The sequence below is a fragment of the Trachurus japonicus genome, chromosome 13 (genome assembly GCF_045865225.1).
Source record: "Trachurus japonicus isolate A0001 chromosome 13, Traja_1.0".
In the NCBI taxonomy this organism is placed as follows: Eukaryota; Metazoa; Chordata; class Actinopteri; order Carangiformes; family Carangidae; genus Trachurus; species Trachurus japonicus.
This window is the reverse complement of record NC_140919.1, coordinates 37,542,777-37,564,497: the sequence shown is the minus strand read 5'-3', so window position 1 is coordinate 37,564,497 and position 21,721 is coordinate 37,542,777. Positions and strand designations below refer to the sequence as shown.

General features: G+C 42.1%; 1 protein-coding gene across 1 annotated transcript in view; it reads left to right on the top strand.

The window, feature by feature from the left end:
- The window catches only part of map3k10 (mitogen-activated protein kinase kinase kinase 10), a 39,575-nt gene extending 19,806 nt beyond the window's left edge, over positions 1 to 19,769 (top strand). The window contains exons 2-11 of the mRNA XM_085796412.1: positions 6,391 to 6,571; positions 7,372 to 7,520; positions 10,454 to 10,629; positions 11,603 to 11,849; positions 13,072 to 13,194; positions 13,780 to 13,918; positions 14,055 to 14,167; positions 14,589 to 14,893; positions 16,943 to 17,477; positions 18,668 to 19,769. Of these exons, the coding sequence (XP_085652538.1) occupies positions 6,391 to 6,571; positions 7,372 to 7,520; positions 10,454 to 10,629; positions 11,603 to 11,849; positions 13,072 to 13,194; positions 13,780 to 13,918; positions 14,055 to 14,167; positions 14,589 to 14,893; positions 16,943 to 17,477; positions 18,668 to 19,077 (2,378 nt within the window). The 3' untranslated portion in view covers positions 19,078 to 19,769. The remainder of the gene's footprint in view (positions 1 to 6,390; positions 6,572 to 7,371; positions 7,521 to 10,453; positions 10,630 to 11,602; positions 11,850 to 13,071; positions 13,195 to 13,779; positions 13,919 to 14,054; positions 14,168 to 14,588; positions 14,894 to 16,942; positions 17,478 to 18,667) is intronic.
- Positions 19,770 to 21,721: the final 1,952 nt, after the last annotated feature.

Sequence of the window (21,721 nt, the reverse complement as noted above, 5' to 3'; positions counted from 1 at the left end):
AACAGGATAAAGGTGTCAGCTGACTGCTCGGGTGACCAAACGGCTGATTGCTCGCTCTGTCGCTGCTCCTTATGAAAACAGTACGCTGCGTCAGCCTTTTAGAAAGTCGCCATCAAATGTGGCATGGTGCTTCAGGATAATGGTGATGCCATCATCTATCAAGTTCCTAAGATTAGAATTTGTGTGAAACACCAGGATTCACACACAAACCACATTTTATTAAAAAAAAAGCGTATTTGAGTAATTTGCACATTTTATTTTATTTTATTTTATTGTTTATTATGCAACAAATCTATGACTCTATGTATCTATTACATGACACACATGTTGCACCGCTTGTTTTTGGCTCTGACAGACAAACCCAGACAAAACGTCCCTTTGACCTTTGACCTACATTCCTCTCTGTGATGTCACCTGTGCTCAGTGCACTGACTAACCCTCTTCAGGATCTTTAGTCAGGTTAAAGCCTCACTGATTACCTCTGTGTCAGTGTTTAAACTGTTACTCAGAGGCATTTCTCAACACTCAGCCGTGGTCAGGGTCCAAGGATGGAGGAGGGACGGACAACAGGAGGTCAAAGGTTAAGTCAACAGTGGGCAGAGCTGCTGCGGGACTCTTCTTGTTTGGGCTGAAAACCAACCACACCCCAGTCAGCAGGTGTTTTTGACAGATGATCAATAATACTAGGATCTGATTGGACTTTCTGGATTGTGCCTAAAAACTGCAACATGTGAAGTTTCACACTGCACTTCCCGTCCCTACATAGCCTATGGGCAGAAACTTGTGCCACCAGAAATTGAATTTGAATCATTTGAACCAATGAAATTTGATCCTCACTGAAAATCCAACTCTCTCACAATTCAAATTCAGTTTTCAAAATTCAGATTCAATTTCAGATTCAGACATCCGGGTACTTGAAGGATGAAGGAAGAGCAATCGAGCTCAGATACACGGGCCTGGCTCCTCTCGGAGCTCGTAGAGAGTGTAGCCGTGCTTAACTGGTTCAACTCTGGTGAGGATCAAATTTCATTGGATTTCAATTTCAAATTATACTATTCAGATACAGTTTTTCAATGCAATGATTCAAATTAAACAATACAATTTCAAATTATGTGATTCAAATTCAAATTTTCAATTCAATTATTCAAGTTCAGCAATTCAAATTCAAATATGAATGATTCAGATTCAGTTTCTGGTGGCACATATTTCTGCCCATACATAGCCCCCTAAACTCTGCAGGCTCCCTCCAAGTCTGCACTTGATGCTGGACACTCATGGTGATATGGCAAATGTTAGTGTTATGACTTTTTTTCTCCATCATCTGTACTTCACTGTGCAAATGAAGAATAAACTTCCTCATTTAAAAATGGTCTAACAGCTAAATTTGATAGTTAAACTCACACCACATAAGCTCACTTTGGTCCAGACTGAAGTATTTCTGCATGTTGGACATTTATGGTCACTGACATCCTCCGACTTGACTTCATGTTCCCCAAACCACAAGGTCAAAATTTCAATTTGTCCCACACTTTGTCCTGAAACCAATGACATTTCCATTTCCATCAGCTATACTTAGCTCTATAAGTGCTGACTAGCTGATAGTAAACATGACAAAGCTTTTACGCTTAAACACACATTACACATTAACAATGACACTGATTCTCGTTTAACAGTTGCTTTACGGCAACATCCATTTCACATTATGTTTTTCTTTCAACAAGTCCCCCATGTTGACCCCATCGTGGCACATGTACCTGATCCTGGTTGTCATGGCTACCATAATAAACACAACACTGTACCCATCATTGCTGTGGTTACTAATAAGGGTCATAGGCTACCTTGATAAGGGACTAAAGCTAATTGGTTATAGGTTTCATGGATAAAACGTAACTATATATCATGATAACCTGCCACTGACTAATGGCCTTGTTTTATTGGGGAGAACAGTCTTTTTTCTTAACAATGACCATTAACTCTTGTTATTTAGCTGGTTTAAATTCATTCAGTGGCTCTCTGACGTTCAGCTTGTTAATGTCTCAGACGAGCGACCCGGATCAGTAAACCATTTAAGCAGCAGCAGCAGCAGCAGCTTTTCCTCTGGAATAATTATCACTAATTGAACTGTACAGTAGTACTAAACTCTCACTCTTATGTTTATGATAACGAAGCTGTGGCCTGAGATATTTCTCATGAAGCATGTTGCTATGGAGAACTGTGGTAACCAGGAGCTTGTCCTTGCTCATATGGACTCTATTTTGAGATAACATTTCCAACAGCGCTGGCATTGCATTGTGTAAAAGCCACACTATCCTTGAGGACTTTTTTTTCCGTCATTGTGATGAAATGTGCTGTGATGGTTCCCACACCCTCGTGGGTGTTATTTGTGTATCAGTGCGCTGCAGGTTCCTGTGCTGCCAGCTGTACACAAACATGTTGATCTTTGTGTTTGACATATGGATGAAATGCTGCCGGTCGTGAAAAAAAAAAATACTTGTGGCAAAGATGAACGATCATGCGCAGGTGGCGTTAAAGGGATAGTAGCATTTTTTTAAAGTGGGTTGTATGATCTACAAATAGCCCCTAAGTACTTTAATTGCAGTAGAAGACTCTCTGCACTCCTCCCGTTAGCAACGCCAGCCCATAGCCCTGCCCAGAGATTTACAACATACAGTGTTGTGAATGGACCCAGAGAAACAGCCTATTTTCGTGGCCTAAAAGAGGTTTTACATGAAAAAAATTCCACAGTTCCATTGTTCGCTATAATATAATTTTTTCCAGCCCTTCAAAGTGCAGGAAAAACACCGTTTTTATTTGGACCTAACCAACTTACGTATCCCTCCGCCCAGGGTTAGCGCCCGCCGATCAGCAGTTGGTTAGGTCCAAATAAAAACTGCGTTTTTCCTGCACTTTGAAGGGCTGGAAAAAATTACATTATAGCGAACAATGGAACTGTGGAATTTTTTTCATGTAAAACCTCTTTTAGGCCACGAAAATAGGCCGTTTCTTTGGGTCCATTCACAACAATGTATGTTGCAAATCTCTGGGCAGGGCTATGGGCTGGTGTTGCTAACGGGAGGAGTGCAGAGAGTCTTCTACTGCAATTAAAGTACTTAGGGGCTATTTGTAGATCATACAACCCCACTTTTTAAAAAAAAATGCTACTATCCCTTTAAGCAGCAGCACGGAGACGGTCTGGGGGTGCGAAAGTAACGCCATGACGTTCTAATTACATCAGGAAGCGAGTCAGAGTGGGAGCAGGTGGGTGTGCTGCTTCCCTCACAGGTTCAGTTTCTGTAAACAGGCGTCCATTCGGTTTCAGTCGTCTCTCTCTCTCTCTCCCTCCTCTGTCACCAGCCTTTTCCTTTCCTCTCTGTTTCCACCCTGCTCTCTCCAACCTACAGGCCTCGCGTCCTTCCATCCAGCCCCCGCATGTTTGTACACACCAAACAAACCGAGAGCAGAGCAGGTAGCCCGCGAGGAGGAGGACACACCCATCTTGTCATGCAAACACATCCTGAACTCTGGTGCTCTCTGAGTCTGTCTGGCTCCATCTTCTCCTTCTTTAGAGACACAGAGAGAGAGGGAGAGAGGGGGAGAGGGAGAGAGAGTTAGAGAGAGAGAGTTAGTCCTGAGGAGACAGCTGTCCCTCACAGAGACAACAGTATCAGAATAGAAAAGTCGGCTGGAGGAGGATGATGGTGGCTTATTATCACTGTCAGCAGCCCGCACTTAATCCTTGAATCCTTGTCTGGAGACTGGACATGCAGTCACATTACCTGAGCATAGTGGTGGAAAGTTACAGTTTCTATAGTACAAGTTGACTTTCCTGTTCAAATTCATATTCTTCTACTCTCCTCTATTTTAAAATGAGATACACTACTTATTATTATTATTTTACAACATTCATTTGACAGCTAATGTCACTCTTTATTTTGCAGATAAAAGCGAAACAAAAAATGTGATCAGCTAATAACACATTTTACTGTAATACATTCAACAGCTGAATAGAAGCAGCAACTGAATGATTTTTTGGTGGATTAAACTGCTCATTATTTTTTTCTATTAATTAACAAAATGTTTGGTTTAAATCACTCACTCACCCACTCACTCTTTCACTCAGTTTCTATTAACTCTTTGGTTTTGAAACGTAAAAATACCAATATCACAATATAAATGAACAGCTCTCAGTAAAAGTTCAGGTGCAGGTTGGAGCCGGTTTAAATACAGTTTAATTGTTCAGTCCATTGATTACCAACCTAAGGGTCACAAGATAAATCGAAGGGGTCATGAGATGATAAATTGGTCATTCAGTCATTTAACTTTTTTTTTTTGCTGAAAGTGATTGAATGATTATTATGAAGTGATTAATCAACACATAATTTAGATACAATATAAATGATTAAACCTGCTGAACCAGTCAAATACTGCTCACATGTTAATGCATCAGCAGTAATAATATCCAGTATAATCTATTATAACTTAAAGCAGAAGTAAGCGATCCGGTCGTTTTGGCTAATGCTGCGTTCCAGGCAGGCTTTTGAAACCGTAAATTACAGCTTCAAGTCACGACTTACGACTTTGTAGCGTTCCAGGCAACCCGTAACTCGTGTTTTTCCGACCTGTTTTACCTGTGAAAGTCACTATAACGGCCACTCGTAACTTCTGACCCGTGAACTCGTACCAGATCGAACTGGTACGACTTCACAGGTCGGAAAAACACGAGTTACGGGCTGCCTTGAACGCACCATAACGTCTTGTCAGCCAACGGAGTTAGCAGCCCCCGCCCTCGTCATGGATCTATTGGTCCTCGTCCCTACGTCACCACATTCACGCGCATCCCTTGGCTGCACACACAGAGAGGACTGCCCCTTTATGCCGTTCTCTCTCCTCATTGGATAAAAACTGTAGGATACAAGGAAAGTTTTCTCCTCGGCTCAGAGCAGAGCAGAGTGACTAACAGACCCGTGTTTCAGACCAAACACTCTATGTAAGTGATTGCTGTCGGAAGATATAACTATTTAAGACTTATATTAACACAAAAATATCGCTTACTTCTGCTTTAACACTCTGATGGGGACCTTTTGTAAACATTTACAGTAAATTGCATTACATTTACTTGTAATTGATTATCTTTTTTTTTATCATACAGCATTGATAGTTTCTTGTTACCTAAGTGCTTCCTGGCTTTATAAACATCAGCAGACTGACCTGAGATCAATTCTTTATCACTGAAACTGGTCTTCCAGTGAGTTTATGGATACAGCAAAGCTCCGAGAGACACACCTTTATCACGTGAAAGGTTGTCTGTGTGTGTGTGTGTGTGTGTGTGTGTGTGTGTGTGCTGGAGTGCATGTGTGTGTAAACAAAGACACCGCTGTGTGTGCAGCCTCTCTCCGCCACCCTTTGCATACGCCTGTAGATAAGTGAGTGAGGGAGAGAGAGAGAGAGAAAGCAACCCCCACCTGGCTCCCAGTGCTTCTGAACTGTGTACACTCTAAATATTTCCATAGCCAGCGCTCACACGGAAATGAAGGAGGAAGTCGTACATACAGGGTACATGGAAGAGAGAGAGAGAGAGAAATAGAGGCAGACGCAGGCGATAGGCTAACATTAACATGTATACATTGAAATGAGTGTCACTGTATGGAAATGACCCACAAAGACACACGGACCGGTAGTTATACCCTATAGCAGAAACCTGAAGAGCACGCTGGTCTGACCACACCTGTACTGTAAACATGGCTGTGTTGTTCACCATGTTTTTGTATCGGGACACAATTTTAGGAAAATTGAGAATGAAACACAACATGACTATACAGTGAAGCCCCTGTTTCTGTGGAATATAAATGCTTGTCTATAAAACATAAACTTCTGAGACTTCAATTTGCCATGTAAACAATCTCCATCCTATTCAGTATACACACCTTTGTGTGTGTTAATGCTTCTATAAGGGCTGTAAAATGCTTTCATTCATTAACCTGCTTATTATTTCTACTCCTCAGTAAATAGGTTAGAGAAACAATGTTCTGCTCAGCCGCTTTTATTCAACTAACTGTCAAAATATTCAACTCACTGTCATAAAAAAAACTAAGAAATAAAATGACTAAAATGTGGGAAGTCAGAAACATTATGCTTCTGGTGCTTCATTTAAAAAAAATAGCTGTCATACAAGAATATTAAATGTCTGATAAAAGCTGTTTTAGCAGTCTGTGTTTCTACTTTCTCCCTGTCTGTAGTTTGACCTCTTGTCTCAGTAGCTGAAAGACACAGACACTGTTTTGTATTTCTGTATTTCTGTCTGGCTGGTGTTTTTGTGTTGAGCGGGGACTCTTGATCTTTTAACTCAAGCTGTTCTTTGTCCCTTTGTCCTCTCTGCCTCCTCTTCCTCAGTCCTCATTCTGGAGCCGGTGGAGCGAGACGACCTGAGTGGGAAAACCTTGAAGATCACAGACTTCGGCCTGGCCAGAGAGTGGCACCAGACCACCAAGATGAGCGCAGCCGGGACCTACGCCTGGATGGCCCCCGAGGTCATCAAGCTCTCCCTCTTCTCCAAGAGCAGCGATGTCTGGAGGTACAGTGCTCAACTGAATATACTGTATATAAATATATATATATATATATATATATATCAAATAAAAATAATAATAATACAATATGCTTGAAAGTTTGTTTTAGTAATAAGAAATCAAATAATACTTAGAAATTATTCTTTAATTTTGCTTTCAACAATCATGGTGGGATAAAATTGCAAAAATTGAAACATAGAAATAATTAGGATGGTGAAGACTTCAAATGTCTTTTATCTGACAGGCTACATCCCAGATATTCAGTTTATGACAATGGTATATGACAAAGAAGGCTTTTTACTTTTTCTTCATCTTTGCTTGAGAATTCATTCAAACAATTAATCGACTGTTTTAAATGTTGTCTGGCTGATTATTTGATTCCCTAGATGTGAATTTATAGTAGGTTTCCATTACAAGTAGAAGTGTAGCACAGAAAATGCTCTTTTCTGCAAAACTGTTAGGGAAAAATTAGGGACAAATTTCCCTCGCACAGAAACACGCCCCCTGGGAGTCTTATATTTAGAAACAATGAGTCTGTCAGTGAATAAACGGTAATTTTATGGTTGACAAAAACATTCTTGATATGAGGTTTAAGTTGCATGATTTTTTTTTTTTTAGCTTTCAACTGCATTTCATGGTCTTCTTCAGCAGGCAGAGCTAACTCAGTTCTTGCTCCGCTGTGGTTATTGATGATAGGTGGTCGTTGTCGTCCTGTTGGAGGACTGTGGTTGGTGTCGGATGTGACATAAAAGGAGAAGAAACACATCACATTGTCCATGTTTCTCTCTCTCTCCTCTCCTGGTAGTTTCGGCGTGCTGCTCTGGGAGCTGCTGACCGGGGAGGTTCCTTACCGGGAGATCGATGCGCTGGCCGTAGCTTATGGCGTTGCCATGAACAAGTTAACTCTTCCCATCCCTTCAACCTGCCCTGAACCTTTTGCTCAGCTACTGGGAGGTAAGGAGTTCATTATTCAGTCCTGGAAAAACCAGCTTGATACATCTGCCTTTGTGGAAGATACAAAAAACACATCCACAGACTTCAAGATGGTGCAGCCTCACAGTTTTTTAATGTAAAACAACTAAGAGTTAAAATGGATGAAGATTCATTAAAGGGATAGTTCACCCAAAATTGAAATTTCACTCATTATCTACTCACCCTCATGTGGACTAAGGGCTGGGAGAAGTTTCAGAGTCCTCCGTGGCTTCTCTGAGTTACAGGGGGTCTCGGCGTAGCAGTGCATGTCCATATAACGGTTGCAAATGGATACCAACTGTCTTCGTAACAAAAAGACACACCAAAAAACATCCAAATACCTCCATGCTGCTCGTCTGTAATGTCCGTCTTGTATTGAAGCCCCGAAATGCGAAATTGTTCCGAAAAAAATTAAATAAGTCTATATTTCAAGCTTGTTTTGTAGCGGAAGCTTCTCGAAGCTCCTCTTCCCGGTTCGTCAAATTTGGACGAACTGGGAAGAGGACAGACCCTGGTTCATCCAAATTTGATGAACCGGGAAGAGAAGCTTCCGCCCGCTACAAAACAAGCTTGAAATATAGACTTATTTAATTTTTTTCGGAACAATTTCGCATTTCGGGGCTTCAATACAAGACGGACATTACATACGAGCAGCATGGAGGTATTTGGATGTTTTTTGGTGTGTCTTTTTGTTACGAAGACAGTTGGTATCCATTTGCAACCGTCATATGGACATACACTGCTACGCCGAGACCCCCTGTAACTCAGAGAAGCCACACTATTTAAGTTGCCTTTCATACAGTAGCCTACATCCTCCTGCAGTCTTGCTGCTGAGCTCCCCTGGGCTGGATGTTGCCTTTTCACCTTGCAAATAATCCTTGCAGCGCTCGCTTAACAGTGGTAGAGTATTAACTGGCTCTTGTTTCACAGTTCAGGTCATCTCTGTTTAAACACACACCTGCTGCCTTATTGAAATTGACTTTATGTGCTTATTCTTAAGCTACTTCTGTTTTTATGTGGGTATGCTGCACACCAGGTTTTATATCTAATATAAAAAAAATGCTGTTTCTTAAACTGTCAGCCCAGTAACAAACTTTAGTTGTCCCCTCCACAACCCCCCTCCTCCCCTCCTCTTAAAGCTCTTTTCATCCTCACCCCCCTCCCTCCACTCCACTTCATCTGATCCATGTTCATCCGTTAATCTGTCCTTTGTCATCCCGCGCTGCTCACTACACTCTGTTTACTCCTGTCATCATCTCACTTTCATCTTCTCTCCCCCCTCCCCAACACTTTTTATGCTAATTTATCTACCTCAATAAATAAAAACGTTACCTGGTAAAGAAAACTGTTTTTAGCCCGTGAGACGACTCTCGGCTTCTGTCCTCTGCCTTTGTGTCAGACTTGTAGTAGATGATTATGGCTGTAGTGTGGTTGGTTTTTAGCGTTGGACAGACAGCGCTGGTCTGTCTGCGGCTCAGCAGATTATTGTAGGTGTGCACCATGTTTCTGTAACACTGTCAGTCAGGGTTTGGCTCATGATGGCTGCCATATGCTGTCCCATCTTGCTCTCTTCCACTTCTCCTGTTGCTGTCTCTGCTGCCAGGAAAAAAAAAAGAGAGAAAAATATCCAGACCAACAACTAATGGTTCAGTCTGCTGTGTATTATATTGACTGCATGTTGTGTTTAGACTTAAGCCTATTTATTATTCATTAGGATATGTTCATTATTACACTCTGGTCTTTTGTCATATGTACAGTATTATCAGTGAAGCTAAAGCTTTGTGCCACAGAGCTCCATTGTTGCCCACAAACTAGAAAAACACACCAGTGGGTCACCTTACTGGAAAATATGGTGCTACATTACAATCAACAGGACATTGTTTATTTTGATTCAGCCCCAAATGTTTGGAAATTACTGAGCCTCTTTGAATGAAACTAAATATTTTAGAGCTGCTCATGAAGATTAACACAGGATCTAATGAGCTGATGGACTTGACGTCTTTGGTTTAGTATGAGAAAGAAAAACATAAGTGGAGTCCGCTGTCCTGTTCCACAGTCACAACCATGCACACACTGTCTTCAAATCAGGAGAAGTGATGTGGAAGTCCCTAAACTGGACTCACCCCCCCCCCCCCCCCCCCCTGGCTGCCCATGAAAATCACTAACAGGATCAATGGGCCGTCCCCAAGTCCACAAAGCTCATGTGAACTGGATGGGTGAACTCCCGTGACCTCCCGGGTGGCCTTGTAGTAGCAAAGAGTCTGCGTTGCTCCTTCTGAATCTGCGGTTCAATATTGGGTCTGAACATCTTTGGCTGACTTCCCTTTTCTCAGACACTGGGAATGATTAAAGTCCCTCTCCATAACCTCCAATAAATCGTCTTTGTATCATAGGCGTCTGATTTGGGGCTATAAAATTCATAATACCTGTTACTTACCCCTGAAATCACCTGTTATCAATCAATCAATCAATCAATCAATCAATCAATTTATTATTTAAAGTGCAAAATCACCATGGTACATCGTCTCAATACACTTTCCAATAAAAACAAGTACAATAATAACAACAGATAAATAAAAAACCATTCGAAGAAACACCAGAGGAAAAAGATAAAACAGTTAAAAGTTTGTTTACAATAATGACAGTCAATAAAACAATAGTAAAACCAGAGAAAAATACTAAAATAAGTTAGTTTAATCAAAGTATTGGGTAAAAAGGTACGTTTTAAGACGGGATTTAAAAATTGCGATGGATGTGGCGTTTCTGATATCTTGTGGGAGGCCGTTCCATAAAAAATGGAGTGCGGTAGGAGAAGGCCCTGCCACCAGCTGATTTTTTATTGATAGATGGAATGACCAGGAGGTTTTGTTGTTATCACAATTCAAAACCTCACTCCCATGTCTCTCGTCCCGCAGAGTGCTGGAGCCCGAACCCCCACAGCCGGCCCTCGTTCACGAACATCCTGAGACGACTTCTGGCCATCGAGCAGTCGTCCATGTTCCAGATGCCTCTGGAGTCGTTCCACTCCTTACAGGAAGACTGGAGGCTGGAGATCCAGCAGATGTTCGATGAGCTCAGGGCCAAAGAGAAGGTGAGGGGTGTGAAAACAGAGATCAGACATCAGACTGCATTGACATACTGTATGGACGGTAGCTCAGCAGTGGTGGACTGAAGTACAGATTGGGTATTTGTGCTTTGTTGCAAGATTATTGCATGTGATCGTTTTATAAATGATGATGATGCTTTGTTGTAAATTAGATCTTAAATAATCACAAGATTGACAGGATATTAATAGGCAATTACTTTGACACGTCAGTCATCTTGTTTCCAGCCTCCTACCTGTGAGAGTGCTTTTCCATTTAATCAATTTACCTAATCATTTAGCGTTGCTACACCTCAAGCAACTACAACAGTATCCTACATAACATAACAATATAATAATATGACAATATCAATAACAGTAATAACCCATAACAGACAATAGCACAACACTCATAGGGGCTTCAGTTTCTTTACTTTGCCTCAAATACAATTAGATTTATTACCATTTATCATCTAATTACACTGATGCTCATTGAAAACCCCCTCTATAAAATACAGTTTTAGTTGTTGATTAGCAGAAGGCTGAATGAATTAATATCTTAATCTAAATATAGTGCAGTCCACACCTCCATTTCATTAGAGTGTTTTTTAAAATCTCTCTCAGGTGTTTCTGATAATTAGAATGAGCTCAAGAGGTGTTAGAAGAGATGCTGCAAGACTAACAACATCCTCTCCTCTCCTCTCCTCTCCCCTCCTCTCCTCTCCTCTCCTCTCCTCTCCTCTCCTCTCTCCTCTCCTCTCCTCTCCTCTCCTCTCCTCTCCTCTCCTCTCTCCTCTCCTCTCCTCTCCTCTCCTCTCCTCCTCTCCTCTCCTCTCCTCTCCTCTCCTCTCCTCTCCTCTCCTCTCCTCTCCTCTCCTCTCCTCTCCTCTCCTCTCCTCTCCTCTCCTCTCCTCTCCTCCTCTCCTCTCCTCTCCTCTCCTCTCCTCTCCTCTCCTCTCCTCTCCTCTCCTCTCCTCCTCAGGAGCTGAGATCTTGGGAGGAGGCGTTGGCTCGAGCGGCCGAGGAGCAGAGGGAGCAGGAGGAGCAGCTGAGGAGGAGAGAGCAGGAGCTGGCCGAGAGGGAGATCGACATCGTGGAGCGAGAGCTGAACATCATCATCCACCAGATGTACCAGGAGAAACCCAGCGTGAAGAAGAGGAAGGGCCACTTCAAGAAGAGCAGATTACTGAAGCTGGGCCGGGACAGCAACTGCATCAGTCTGCCCTCTGGTGGGTGAAACCAGGAACTGCAGTTTGGTCAAATCTGATGAATCAGGCCTGTGTATCATCCAACTTATTTGAATTACACGTAAAGCAGAAGTAAGCGATCCGGTCGTTTTGGCTAATGCTGCGTTCCAGGCAGGCTTTTGAAACCGTAAATTACAGCTTCAAGTCACGACTTACGACTTTGTAGCGTTCCAGGCAACCCACTCGTGTTTTTCCGACCTGTTTTACCTGTGAAAGTCACTATAACGGACACTCGTAACTTCTGACCCGTGAACTCGTACCAGATCGAACTGGTACGACTTCACAGGTCGGAAAAACACGAGTTACGGGCTGCCCTGAACGCACCATAACGTCTTGCCAGCCGATGGAGTTAGCAGCCCCCGCCCTCGTCATGGATCTATTGGTCCTCGTCCCTACGTTGCCACATTCAGGCGCATCCCTTGGCTGCACACACAGCCCTGCATGCCGTTCTCTCTCCTCATTGGATAAAAATTGTAGGATACGAGGAAAGTTTTCTCCTCGGCTCAGAGCAGAGCAGAGGGACTGACAGACCCGTGTTTCAGACCAAACACTCTATGTAAGTGATTGCTGTCGGAAGATATAACTATTTAAGACTTATATTAACACAAAAATATCGCTTACTTCTGCTTTAAAGATGTTGTTTTTTTTTTGTGATCAATTTTTTTAAATAATTTTTTTCTATATCAATCCAGTAGAACAACAAAAACAAAGATATAATAAAAAACAAACAAACAAACACAAACAAACAAGCATCTTGAAAAGACGAAAAAGAAAGAATGAAAAAACCACTAACAAACAACAACAACAACAACAAAAAATAACAGAAACAAAACATAAATTCATTATATACATCTGAATATATAGCAGAAGGCACCGGCGTTGTCTAATGGACAAGTTCAGACCAGAAAAATCATTCAACAACAAAGTGACTGGAGAACATGGGATTGAAACATTCAGCATAACAGACAGTCTTCTTACAACAATTTTCCAAAAGGATAGTACTTAAAGATGTTGTTTACATGAAGAGTACAGTTAGTTCTTGGCTCAGTGAGAGCAAGAAGACACACGTACTAAATCACTGTTGCAGATGTTGACGTTGCAGTCTGTGGTTGACACTTGAAACCCTCGTGGAGCCCCGGTGTTATAATGAAGGTCAAAATGGTTTTAATTAAAAATGACACATTTTTCCTTTTTTGTGCTGCAGGTTTCGAGCACAAGATCACAGTGCAGGCGTCTCCCAGCGTGGACAAGAGGAAGACCCAGGGCAGTGAGAGCACCACCCCTCCTGCCAGCCCGGGGGTCATACCCCGACTCAGAGCCATCAGACGTGAGTGCATAGCTACACTCAGAAGGAGAAAGTAATCTGAAAACAATGAGATTCATCCGGGTCCATATCAAATGGTTGACTTTTTTGTGTCAAGTTTTGTTTTGAAGTGTACATCTAAAAATAAGTACACAGACTAGTGACTAGTGAAAAGCCACTGAAGTGCTGCTGATGTGACTATTTATTTTGAGTTTGTGCATGAGAAAAGATTGAGGCTTTCTATCTGGATTGAAATCAGCCTCCCCATACATCAGCATCACTTGAATGTGATCAATGTTGACTTCCTGAAGTGCAGCTGCCAATGATCCCAAACAAGCACACAAACAAAAATGCAGATTGAAATAAATCAAGGACAAAATAGATGATACAATAACCATGTAAATCAGTTTCAAATATCTTAGCAAGTAGAAATTACGCAACATTTTTAATTGAATGAGCTTAGTAACATAGGAGCATTTTCTTCTGTATTAAATGCTTCTCCAGACATTTTTTACGAGGACATGAAGAACTTGACTTAACTGATTTAGGGTAGTCGTGTATTGCACTGTATGGGAAAATGTATGTGATATGCTTTGCACTGTCTCTCAGTGACACCGAGCGACGGCAGTAAGACGTGGGGACGCAGCGCTGTGTGTAAGAAGGAAGACCTGACGACCAACAAGAAGAAAGGACGCACCTGGGGACCAAGCTCCACCCACCAGAGAGAGAGGGTTGGTGGGGAGGAAAAGTACGTTGATAATATACTTACCAACCAGTTTTTTATCTGCAGTGTAGCTGCAATCCCTAAATTTGATAATGGATAATTTGTTTTGACTGTAGAAAAATTGGAAACCTAGTTTGAATGCAATATGTCTCTGTTTCAGGCTGAAGTCACTGGGTGAGGGATGCAAAGTTTGGTCATCCAGTGCACCAAATCTGGGTAAATCCCCCAAACATGCTCCGATGACGGCTGGCTTCTCCAGTCTGAATGAAATGGGTGAGCATTACATTTTTCGGTAACACTTTAAAATAAAGGTCCCTTATATTAACGTTAGTTAGTACATTATTAAGCATTAATTAACTGTTTACAGATATATTAACAATCTATGTATTACTTAGGATTAGGAAACACATTAATTAATGTAGCCTATTAGTAAGCAGTTAATTAATATACTACTCAAAGTTAGTTACTAAATTATTAAGTAATAATAAAAGTTGAATAATGTAATAGTTATCATTATGTATGCATTACTCAGCATTAATTAACACATAGTTTATATATTAATGCTTAATAATGTACTAACTAACGTTAATTAAGGGACCCTTATTGTAAAGTGTTACCCATTTTTCACATGACAAAAAAACAGTCCATCCCTAATGTATACCACATCTTAACACATTGTTTTCCTCCTTAACAGAGGAGTGCTGTGAGTTCGAGGAGTCACCGGGGTCCCTGCTGCCCTCAGAGACCAGCAGTAACGGGGCTGTGGAGGATTCGGGGTCTCTGTGGGGCAGCCTGGGGCCCAACATGATACCTGCTGTTGGAGCGTCTAATGCAGCTTCCTGTCAAGGCCCTGGAGGCCTGGGGGTGGGTGTGAGCTACCAGGACTCCCTTCGTCGCTGCAACCAGAGGAAGAAGAGTGATATGTTGTTGTTGGGTTGTGCCTCTCTGCTCGCGTCTGTCGCCCTCGGACAAGACCTGCTGCAGCTGGGAAAACTGCAGGTAAAATAAACTGAGAGAAACATTATGTCAAACTTGAAGTAGTAGGGAGAGGAATGGGAGTTTAGATATCAGATGTTCAAAGTGATTCATGTGAAGTTTAACTTTATTTTGATTGGTCAAGTATAATTTTCCAAATTCTCTACAGTGGAAGTGATAAATGAAAATTTTAACCACAGTTATAAGAATAAGAGGACTGAAAAATACCCGAATGTCTCTTTATAGAAGAGAATGAAACATCCATCCACAATATTGCGTATCATTGCGGAGTCAGGGGGGAGTTTGGAGCTGGTCTTAGCTGACATACTGTAGGCTGGGGCCAGGGTACACACTGGACAGGTCCTCAAATAGAAACAAAGAGGGAAATTCACCTTTATTATCTATCCTTCATCCCAGTAAATGCTAGAAACAAATCCGGAATAACTATAAGCACACAAAACTATAAATTCCGACATAACTATCTATACACACAAATCAAATCTTACCACCAGGACAAAGAGGCCAGAGCATTAAAGAAGCAATGTTTTTGCTATTACTACACAGCTACTGTAATGTTAGCATACACAGCTGTTTACTCGCCATATAGAAAAAATGAAACTTTATTCCTTTACTCATCAAGACACAAGGACACGCCAATGTTAACAAAGACAAACACAACTTATGTGACTAACACGCTAACCAGCTAGCCACACCCTATCTGCTCATTTCACTATAGCAACACACTGTAACTACCAATCTGCCCTGAAGGTGTTGCACTGTTCAACTGTGTAATTTGCTTTATTTTATCTCTTTTATTTTGTTTCCCTGTCTGCAAACAAAATGAATCCGACAAGATACAGAGTATTGAAGTGTGCTGAAAAGCAACTGCTATCTTCAATCGTAGCTACATTCATTATTCACTTTAGTTGTTAGCTGCGGTCTTTACTCAAACAGTTCCCCTGCAGACAGTCACTTACACTGAGTGTGAACAGCATGAATCTGCCTGGAGTCAAGCAGGTAGTGTTTAATCGTGTTTTCTTTGATCCGATTAGGCCTCTTATAATCAGATTTGTTGCTGATCAGGTGCATCCCTTCACGGCCACAGTCAGCCCTTTCTCAGATAAATACTTCCACCAGGATAATGCACCTCGGTCCCACAGCACGCCGCCATGACGTGCAGTAGTAACTCAAATCACACAGCAGCCGCTCTCTCCAGATCTCCAACCAATAGATCACCACTGGAATGAAATAGAGCAGGATGTTTGCCGCATGAACGAGCTGCAAAATTATCAGCAGGAAATGTGCTTTGCTGTTGAGTCAGCAGCGACCAAGGTCTGCGTGGACAGTTTCCAGCAGCACGGGTCTTACACCACAGCAGATTCACAGTGTGCAGTGAGAAGATCAATGGAAGAATCTTGTCCTGTATCTGATTTATCACAGTGTTCAAGAATCAAATGAAAAATATAAAAAAAAATTTAATCAACTCACAAGTTAGCAGGTCAAAATATCCCAAACTGGTCTCACTGCAGCTTTATTACAGTAACTACACCAGACACAGCAAAATGTATGAACTGAGTCACTATATCAACAGCTCTGGTGCCTATGAACAAAATGAACTATCCCACCTGCTAGCAGAAAGTCTCTGCCTATTGTTATAGTGATCTAACCAAGATTAGAGCATCACTTTATTTCCTCTCCCATTCTCCCTAATGGGAACTGGAGCGGTACAAACTGAATACACTGTGTAATTTGTTGGCCTTATTGAAATATTCACACTCTTAAGTTTTGAGCCCTGACGCCTTTGTTTGAGTTCTGTGCTTTATCATCTATTAGATATGAGGCTGTTGTAAGATCATGGTTGCTGTCATCTTCACAAAAACCCTCCTGGATTACAGTAGTTATGTGTGTTAGTTTTGTTTTTTTCTGCTGTTTTGTCATGAATCTAAAATCTACATGTTTTTTTTTTAAATGCTAATATATGAGAAAATGATAAATCTTTAACAAATAGTGCCAGTTATTCTGGAAACGGACTGCTTTTATTTCAATCTGGCCCGATGATGTTGTTGTTGTCAGGTGCTGCAGGACGAGCAGGACCTCAGAGAGGAGCAGCGTAAGAAGAAGGAGGGTCTCTTTCAGCGGACGGGACGCTTCCGCCGCAGCACGTCCCCACCCAGCAGGAACCTCTCCCTCTCCCTGTCCAGACATCACGACTCCACGCTGCCCTGCATGGACCCCTCTCCCTCGGTTACGCTCCTCTCTCTGTCGTCCCTGTCCGACTGCAACTCCACAAAGTCCCTCCTCCCCTCCGACCCAGACGAGTACCCCCTGACCCCGATGATGGGGGTCAAAACGCCGGCGGCGCCTCCAGCTCCGGCCCTGAACCCGCTCTTGGACCTGCGGGCAGAGAGCTTCAAGAAGGAGCCCAACCAGTCGCTCACGCCCACCCACGTGTCTGCAGCCATGGCCCTGAACAGAGGACACCGACGCACCCCTTCGGACGGGGCCATAAGACCCCGAGCCCAGACTCTGGGGCACCGCAGGACCCCGTCAGATGGGAGCATGCCCATGCCTCCTCCGCCAGGGGCCCCGCACATCACTACAAACAAAGGTACAAGGACAAATAAGTTAGAGCATGCTCTTTGCAGATTAAAGGAGTCTATGGATTTTTTTTCTACCATTTATTTTATCTCGAATATTTATTCAGCGTTTGAGACATTTCACCGCCAATGTTTAATTTAGCCTCTTTGTATTTAACCTAGTGCTCTTGTTTGATACACAGTGTCTTTTATAGGAGCACACATGACATAATAGGGATAACAGGGAAGCACAGAGAGTCTTTGTAGGCAAAGTGAAGTTTAACTTGAAATATCAATGATTTGTTTTGTCCAAAAACTATATCCCACAGATACACACACTAGTACACACTATTAAGCATTAGTTAAGCATTAAATAATGAATTCATGATTTATAACACATGAATACTCATTAGTATGTAGTTTATAAACACAGTTAAAAATGTTTTACTCATCATTGATAAGCACTAACTGTATTTATAAACTACATACTAATGAGTATTCATGTGTTATATGAAGAATTCAGTATTTATTAATGCTTAACTGATGCTTAATAGTGTGTACTTATTATAAAGTGTTAGTGTTAAATATTTTCTGCTGTTAACAATATTATACACATTATTTTTCCAATTTGTATTGCTTTGCCCACGAAATATCAGGAAATACACATATACCAGTTTAAAACCTAAAGATATTACATCTACTGTCATATATAACAAAGAAACGTCTAATCGTTACATTTGGAGCAGGAGAACATTTAGCAGTTTTCTGACAATTAAAGGTGTACAGAAATGGCCGTTTGTCCTGTTTGTCGCGCCGAGTTGTCACGAGCTGCAACACGAGTTTACCCGAGTAAGGAAAACAAATTTGATTGGTCGTTATCGAGCGGGCGGGATATTCAAAGCTTGGGGCGAGACCGAGCTCGGTGTGTGTGTGTGTGTGTCTCAGACGTTTGAATGATGGATTACGGATCCAATATCAGTGGCTGGTGAATCGTGTACAGGCTGACGTATAATCCGTGCCCCTGCGTTATCCAATGTGAAAAAAAAAATACACACTTTCATCCTGGATTTACTCAAAAATAGAATTTTGGAAGTTTGGCCTACAACGTCTGATAGATGAGTTATTACATTAATTTTATGATCCAGAGTGGACTCAAATTCAGTTTTCTTTTCTGTACACCTTTAAACAGTTTTTCTTCACTCTTCTCTCTGTGATTCCTCAGGTACGCAGGACACCCTAGACATCCCCCGCCTCCCCAACCCCTCCGCCCTCTTCCCGGTCCCTCATCGGCGTAAAGCCCCGGCTCCACCGATCCCCGACCCAGCTCCTCTCTGCCTCATCAGCCCCCTGGAGAGACCCAAGACGCTGGAGTTTGCCCCCCGGCCGCGGCCCACCCCGGCCAAGATGAGGGCCGACCCCTGGAAGCTGGGCTCCCTGTCTCGCACCCTGAGCTCGTCGCCGGGCAGCAGCTGCGACAGCCCGCTGGGCTCGGGGGACAGCAGCGCCAGCACCGCCAGCGCCGCACGACCAAACCTGATGGACATGGACATGGAGGGCCAGAACTTGGACGCCACCGTCCCTCTGTGTGGAAAGCGGCAGCCTGCCACTCTGTGTGGACAACAATACTCGTAGTGAAAAAAGCAAGTGAACATTTACAACTGAATATTTTTGCATTCAATCTTGATTCCAGGACGTTAGAGCTTGGGCCGATTATAAAGAACGCCTTCTGATGTCTGAGCCGAGCAAAGTGCACTCACCGAAGTTTGCAAAAACAAACCCACTACTACTTGTCATGATTTTAGGCACTTAACTGGAAGCCATCGCTCTCGTGTGCCCTTTTTATTGTCCTAATAAGGTGTGACCCCCTTACAGCAAGCCTTCCCGTGGTAGTGCTCTCTAACCTGCACGACACCGAGGCTCCCAGAGGCCTCATAAAAGCCTTGTAGTGTGCTCACCTACCTACTTTAACCCCCGACACTACTACTACTACTACCACTTTCCCTCCTTGGAAGCCATCTCTACCTGCTTCTTAGTGACCTTTGACCCAGGTTGCTTTTCCTTCAAGACTCACAACCTTCAAAAGCCATTCAAGTACCTGAAAACAGCCACTTTTTTTCCGACTTTGCTATCTTCATTCTCAACCCATCTGCTTGTGCTTTTCTGTGTAGCCGCCCGATCTCTGCTTGCATCTTTTCTCGCCTCCCACTCCCACACATCACAATAATCTTCCATCAGTCGCTAATTCACTCTAAACATTCGTCGTTTGAGGAGATGTTTCCCCCTGTGGAAAAAAAAAAGAGCTGGACTGTTTAAATTTCTCAATAGCGAGTGTCCTTTTTCTTATTTTGCACGTCATTTTTGTTCTGCCGGTGCAACATCTCTTATAATACTCCTCACTTCTCTCTGCATGGGGAGGAGGAGGAGGGGGGTGTCATTGTCCTCGTCCTTCCAACACTGAGACAGGAAAAAGCCTTTTTTTTTTCTCACAGCACTGGTTGGACTGGTGATTATCTTCAGCCTTGTACAGTAAAAAGTTTATTTTCTCAGTGCTTGCACCATCCCTGCCGCGACCTTAGCAAAAATGTTTTTTCTATTGGTTTTGGCAGACCAGGTGTGTTACTCTATGTGTGAATGTGTATATATATATTACTGTACATGTGCGTGTGTGGTTTTGTGTGGATGGACAAAATGGGTTGATTTTTATTTTTTTTTCTGTGTGTGTGTGTGTGCTGGTGCTTTTTCTGTGCATGTTGTTTTTTGTGTGAATGAATGGCTGGCTGGCTGTACGCTACTACGCAGCACTACTTCAAAATAAGACTACACACATTCTCACCTGTTTGTCTTTTACACATTTTTTTGATGAAAACATTCCTCTAGCGCTCTATGGACCCCGTTCATGCCACTGTAAACGGACACACACACACACACGCCCACAAAAAAGGAAACACTGAGAGAAACAAGCTACCTGATTTCAACGTCAACCTCATGTTCATGTTGGACCGTTTCAAAGCTTCACATTTTCTCCTTTGACCTGCTGTATTCAACATCAGTGTCGTGCGTCTAGTTAGTCTCTCTGTGGACCAGTGGACTCGACACAAGCTGCTCTAGTCACGGCTGACAAATCAACTTTTACCCCCCCGGAGTTGTTTTTCGTACAGTGGACAGTTCGTCTTGGCTGCAGATGGTATTTACTTGACTGTGCAAATTTCTCTAGGTGAGTGTGCGAGTGTGAATAAGAGTGTGCGTGAGTGTGTTATTATTTGTATGGGATCGTGACAATCCCATTGGTGGAAGAGTGAGCCCAAACTCATTCTCCCGATGTTTATGAACACTGAGTATTTATTAAATTTATTGTTATTATTGGAAAGGATTAATTATTATTATTATTATTATTATTATTACAATGCTCTTCCTGGGATATCTGTATATATTTGTTAATATAACAGGAAAAACCAAGGAAAACTACTTACTGAAACGTCCATGTTGTCTCCAGTCTCAACCTGTGACATTTCTGGGTTCAGTGAGGAAAAAGTGTGAATTGTGATGAATGAGAGGTGAATAAAAAAAAAAGAAAGAAAAAAAGATGTTTCATTGTCAGTTCCACAGCTGTTTTCATGATCCTGAGGGAAACGTCCTTGACCTCGTGATGGTGAGTGGTGGAGGAGGTGACAACAGTTAAGTAGAAACACCAGAGGTCTTTTATTTACAGGGTTATTACGGATCCTTAAAAAGTCTTAAAAGGCATTGAATTCAGTAATCTAAAAACAAGGCCTTAATTGGCATTAAAATGTCTTAAATCAATTTTTCAAAAGTCTTAAAAATGTTAACACATGGTAAGTGGTATTTTATGGTTGTAATTAGTCTCAATTCTCAAAATAATTGGTAACATTTCGACATAGAGAAGTTTTAGTGGCGGCCGTCAATGCTAAATTTCTCACCGCCACCAGCTCCCGAGCTCCAGTGTTTTTTTGTTTTTTTTCGGACTTTTTATGCATTTATTTTGAAAGGACAGCTGGAAAGAGACACAATCCAATGTTCATGTAGCAGTCACTTTACCTTGGATCACATAGGAAAGTGGGTAAAATTGTCCCTAACTCTATGTAATTGATGTGGGGTTTTTCTTTTTTTTCTGCATTTGTGTTTATTATGAAGTCAGTCTTAAATTTAATTTCAAGTGGCTTTAAAAAAAAGTCTTAAAAAGTCTTAAATTTAACTTGGCTTAAGCTGTAGGAACCCTGTATTTAAAGTCAAATTGTGACCGTCTAAAGGTTTAGTT